General features: G+C 43.4%; 1 protein-coding gene across 3 annotated transcripts in view; it reads left to right on the top strand.

The window, feature by feature from the left end:
- Positions 1-5,552, top strand: part of RBFOX2 (RNA binding protein, fox-1 homolog (C. elegans) 2) — a 56,700-nt gene that overhangs the window by 19,509 nt on the left and 31,639 nt on the right. For all 3 annotated transcript variants that reach the window (XM_009085134.1, XM_009085133.1, XM_009085135.1), the window contains one exon: positions 5,435-5,488. In XM_009085134.1, coding sequence (XP_009083382.1) covers positions 5,435-5,488 — 54 coding nt within the window. The remainder of the gene's footprint in view (positions 1-5,434; positions 5,489-5,552) is intronic.

Genomic DNA, 5,552 nt, shown 5'->3' with positions numbered 1-5,552 from the left:
GCTGATGTTGGTTAGAGTTCTGAGAGGCACTGCTGATTATACTGATGTTTTTCACCTGGGCATTTTCTGAAACCATCAAAGGACTGTGTACTCAGTGCTGTCTGAATGTTGTGCTTTGTCTGCACAGCCTCAGCAGGGACCACACTACTGTGCAGGAGAGCTTGTGCCACTGCAGTGGTCAGCAGCTCTTGTACTGTCTGTCTTGATCTGCAAAAGCTGTCTGCTATAGGAACTTCTCTACAGACCCTCTGGTGGAAGGTAGTGATGACTGGATTGTACATTTATCTAAGATTTGTTTAGGTTTTCATGTGAGTTACGAAGACAGTCTGCAGCCAGTCTGGGCTGAATGTCATTTAGTAAACAGTGCTGTACTGTAGCTGGATTTAATTGCATAAAAGGCCTGAGTGAAATTGCATGGAGTTGTCTTTTATTAACCCAGTTTCATATGGATTCAGTCTGCATGCTAAGTCCTCTCAAATTGATTTTTGGATATACTCGTGCTTTTGTGAATGTGGGTCCAAGTACCTTTTCTGGGGCAGCAGTAGCAGGTTACCGTGCAGTCACATCTCTGGGGAATGGCACAGGGCAGGAACAGGGAGCTGGGAGTGTAGACCTGGAAGCTGCATTGGTGTTAAGATCTCTGGACAGTAGCCTGTGGTACTGTTCACCCCATCTCATTGTTTCATGCAAAAATCTTTAATGTGTGAGTCAGAGGATAACCAATGACTGATAAACTGTTCCTCATCACCTTTTTCTATTGGGACGGCTGTGGTCTATAAATCTGTGCCCCACTATTTGAAGAGATGTGACTCAGCTTTGGGTGAGGAAGTTCATGTACTAATAGCAGCATAGCTCTGGCAGGTCCCACACTACCATAACTAAGTATTGACTAATACATGCTATGATGGAACCAGCTGTGCTCAGCTAGGGAAAGGACATTCTCTGCAGCATGGACATATACTGCTTATGAAATGCTCTTGCTCATGCTCCTCAAGCCTGAGGGCCTGAAATGGTTTCCTGCACAGGAGATTGGTTTCCTGGCTATTTTGAATTTTGGCCATCTTTAAGAATGGACTTTTGACACCTTCGAGGTTTAGATAGCTCACTGGACTCGTCTCTAAGTGAATTTTGTAGGGCCAGTGAAGCTCCTTGGGCATGCACAGTTCTTTTGTGGCTGTCACATGGTGTCTCGCATTACCTTCTGTTGTTCCATGATTGCTAGAGAATTTGCCTTGTATTCCCCACTGTTTGCATCTTTAGGATTAAGTTTTTTGTCTGGCACATTTTGGAGCTGATTCTGAAAGCTCTAGACAGGGAGAGGAGGCAGGGCCAGCTGGAACAGAGCATACAGGAGGGGCCCTACCAAATTGTCAGTGCCTTGGAAGGCTAAAGCTCTCTGATGCCAGACCTCTTAAATTAATTGTATTTAATTTAGCTATAGTCTCAGCTGGAAAAATCTGTTGCCTTCATGTCATCTGGGTGAAAAGAAACACACAGCATTCATATACTTTTCTTTGCACAATGCCCTTGCATCTGTGATAAGGTGGATCATGTTTGAGCAAGAAAAATGGGTTCTGGTCATAACTGGTGTCTGTTAATATCTTTATGCTTCTTAAAAACTGTTACTTCCAAAATTCTCTGCGACAGTTTTAGAGATGATTCTCATTTGCCTGCTTTAGAGAACAGTAGCTACAAGCTTGTCAAGCTAACTCCAGGGAAGGGATAAAGATAAAACAAAATGCTACAGCTCCTGTGCCATGGCATGATGGTAAGAGTGTGTGTGCGTGCATATCTTTCCATCATACAGTGGGTGCATGAACTCAGGGAGGAGGCTTCTTGACAACCTGCCATGCGGTGAGGAACGTTGCCTTCTTGGTCACATAGTAAGCTTTTTACATCCTGCTGGGATGCATTTGCGAAGGGTAGTCCTGCAGTGCTTTCTTCAGAGGCTGTGCTTGGTTGTAAGTAGAATTTCTTGGTAATCAGGGAATAAGCCAATCAAGTCCATGAGCCCAGTGATTCATGTCTGCAGGGTTAGAGATTAGAGGGTTAGTCCTCATGGATTACTTAAGCACAGGATTTGTTTTATTTGGCCAGACCCTCTGTCTGTTGAAAAATACAAATATGCCTGTATACATGCTTTAAAACAATTGATATGGAGGACATTTGGAGTTGACCCTTGTATTTAGAAGGTCTGGCGTTTTCCATACAAAAATTGTGACCTTTCACTGAGGCGCTCTTAAAACTTCCATTGTTTGCAGTAGGCTGTTGACATTTGGTAGGCGAAGCACCATCAGAGAACAAAGTGCCTTTTTATGTTCCACTAAATTAGATTCAGCTTTGAAGGAGATATAAACTGTTAAAATGAACTAGGTCTTTTTTTTCTTCAGGAAAATTCTGGCATGCTACCTAAAACAAAAAAAGAAAGGTGCCTCTAGTGTTGGACCTGCTGTAACCGTTGCAGTGAGGACAAAAGTCATAGTTATTAGGAGCTGTCAGAGCAGCTGTGGCAATGGCTGCAGCAGAGCCTTGAAGAGCCCAGTGTACATCCTCCTGCCTTAAGGCCATGCTGCGTTCTTCCAGGGAATTTCATGGAGCAGGAAATCCCTCCCCAGCAAACCTCAGTTCAGCAGTTAGCCCCATTGTCTTTGGTCTTCTCTGGCAAGGGTATCCTTCGCTCTTGCCTCCTCAAACACCCGCAATTTTTAGGTGGGAAATGGGTTGGGGCAGTTCACATGGGTGGATGTAGCCCGTGGCAGTAGATGTCAAGCCTGTGCTAGTTCATACTGCTTGCATTTCGTGTTACCACCAGCATTTTGTCAGCCCCAAGAAATTAAACACACAAGACAGGATTTCCTGTTGGTGTGGAAACCCTGCGCGGTGAGCTCAGCCGAAAGGGGCTGGCAGGCAGTGCTGGCAGCAATACCCGCGGATCCAGGCCCAGCTGGGTGTGCAGAAAGGGGAAGATGGCACGGCATAATTGTGCACCAGAAGCTGCACAGTTTGTTCTCTTTCAAGATTATTCTAATGAAGTAGGAAATGGTGATTTTTTTTGATGGCTTTGAAGATTCTGAAAATAATTCTGGCATTTGCATTTATCAGGAGCCTGGCTGTTTCTCCGTGTGTGGCAAAGCTAGGCAGCTGAGCTGATCTAGCAGGGGACAGGTCCTGCTCTCTGGCAGGGTGTGATGCTTTCCATTCTCTTTTTTCTGAGAGCCCTAGTGCTCACCTGACCCTTTAAGCCACTTCAGATCAGAAAATTGTCAAAAACTTTGCATTTATTCCTTTTGTTGGACTAGGTTTTCACAGGATCACTGAGCTCTATCAGTTTATCTGCAGGTGAGAATGAAAACTGAGGCCAGCTGGAGGAGGCTCATGAGAGCAGACAAGGAAGGACAAGAGAGCAGGGACAGCCCTTCAGCAGCCTCGAGCTGTTAAATTGGTTCAGCCCCTGTTGTGTAAAGATGCTGAAATAGTCTACCAAGAAAGCAATCATGACTGATTTCTTTCATGGCAGTGCCCAAGCCATATGCAACAAAGACAACAAAAAGCAATCAACGGTTAATTTCCTTTATTGACAAGCCCACACCAAGTGTGGGATAGAAATAGAAAATGTATTTTAGCTGTGATTGGCACAGTCGTGGTCAAAAGAGGATCCAGCATGGATCAAGCTGAAGCTGTTGAGATGTCAAGGTTGCAAGGAGGATGCATGTTTACATTAGTATTATTCAAACTTTGTGTAATGGTGGGATGTTGTGAATTCAATTGTTCTTGGGATGAATAGAAGATCAAGTATTGTCCTTAAACAATACCACAGTAAAAACAACATCTGTGAACCAAGATCCCCTTTTTTAGAATGGAGAATGGAAGCTGACAGAAACTATAGCTAAAACTGATGGAAGCATTTTGTTTGCTTGAAGACAGTTGTTGAGTACTCATTCAAGGGACTTACTAGTTTTTAATTACTTTACATACTCAGAACTCCTCGGCTATCATGGCTTGCTGCTGTAAATGTTCCATGTTTTCAAATCTGGCTACAAGTCTTTCAAGCAGGGCACCCACAAAATGAGCATTATGACCATTGGACTCTGAATGCAAATGTTAATGAAAAAAATAATGGCTAATACTATGCTAAGAACACCAGGCAAAGGGGAGAGTGTCCCAGTGCCCAGAGGCTGTGTTCATCTTCTTTTCTGACTGTGCAACCATCCTTTATTTTCTTGCTGACCCTTCCGTCGTTTGCTAGCAACCTTAAACCTTTCTCAAGCAGTGAGATCAGAACCATGTTGATAGAAGCTTTCCTAAATATTGGGATAGGAAAAATGCTCAGATGCAGCATTTGTCTGAGTGCAGTATGTATCTCTAGAATAAAGACTGCTCTATGTATGTACTCCTGAAAATGGCATCTAGACTTGCCTTTCTAGAGAGCAGACAGACCTCCAGTTTGGAAACACAGCATTGAGACTTCTGGAGGACAGAGAATTGTAGGCCTCTGCTGAAGTGGTGGTGCTTTTACCTATAGGTTACTGGTTTGAGTCTGGCCGCTTCAATAAAGATATTTTAATATGCTCCAAGCCAGGTGAAAAATATAATCCGTGTATGGTTCCACAGAGTGTGGTGAATGTCCTTTCCACCTTGTAATTCTTGTGTTCCGTTTCGTTCTCTGTGCTAAATAGGGAGCTCTTTGGAACCTGTTGAAACAGTGCAGAGCTGTCCTTGGCATCTCCAGGATGAGGCAGAGGTCAAAACTCTATCCCACGTGATAAACTTGCACAGGTTATTGACAGCCAAGTGTATGTCACGGGTTGAAGTTGAATGCTCTTTTTCTGAAACGCAAACTGCTGCGAGTTTGCCATTTTCATGGTTTCTGAATCTGCCATCAATTCTTTTGAAGGTTTGGAGTTTTGGAAAATAAAGGGGAGAAAAGGAGATTTAGTTTGGAATCCCTGAGGCTGGGAGTCTTGTGTTACTATCCCTTACAGAGAAACATCACTGTTCAGTTTCTCTTTGTGATAGTCACCTCAGGAGGAAGATGAAATGCTGAATTACATGTGAGAAATGTTGTTAGATGTCTAAGATGAAATCATATAGCCATGTCTTAGATGAAATAGTAGAATGAGGCGGAAAAAAAGAATTGTTTAGATTAAAAGGGGGAAGGATGAGCTGCCTCAAATCCCTAAAACTCCTCTGGAGATTGTTTTTCTTCCTTTAGACTTTTGCAAGAAAACGTGGGGTTTGTGACCAAGAGGTTCAGCATGTCCTAACCTGAGAGAATTGGGTCACCTCACTGGGATTTTATGCCTTTGCGTGTATGCTAGAAATGGAAATATTCTCACCTTGCTCCTTGCACTAAGCCAACCCCCAAAAGGTAGGAAAAATGGTTAGCCAAAAATAAATCTTTTTTTTTTTTCCCCCCCTCCTTGTCTCTCTGCAGCAATTCGGCAAAATCCTTGATGTAGAGATAATCTTTAATGAGCGTGGCTCCAAGGTAAGTCCCATTTCTGTACTGCTTCTCTTGGTTTGATTGCAGAGTAAAAGGCAGTTCATTGCCT

The sequence above is a fragment of the Acanthisitta chloris genome, unplaced genomic scaffold (genome assembly GCF_000695815.1).
Source record: "Acanthisitta chloris isolate BGI_N310 unplaced genomic scaffold, ASM69581v1 scaffold1512, whole genome shotgun sequence".
NCBI classification, from domain to species: Eukaryota; Metazoa; Chordata; class Aves; order Passeriformes; family Acanthisittidae; genus Acanthisitta; species Acanthisitta chloris.
This window is presented reverse-complemented; position numbering and strand designations above follow the sequence as displayed.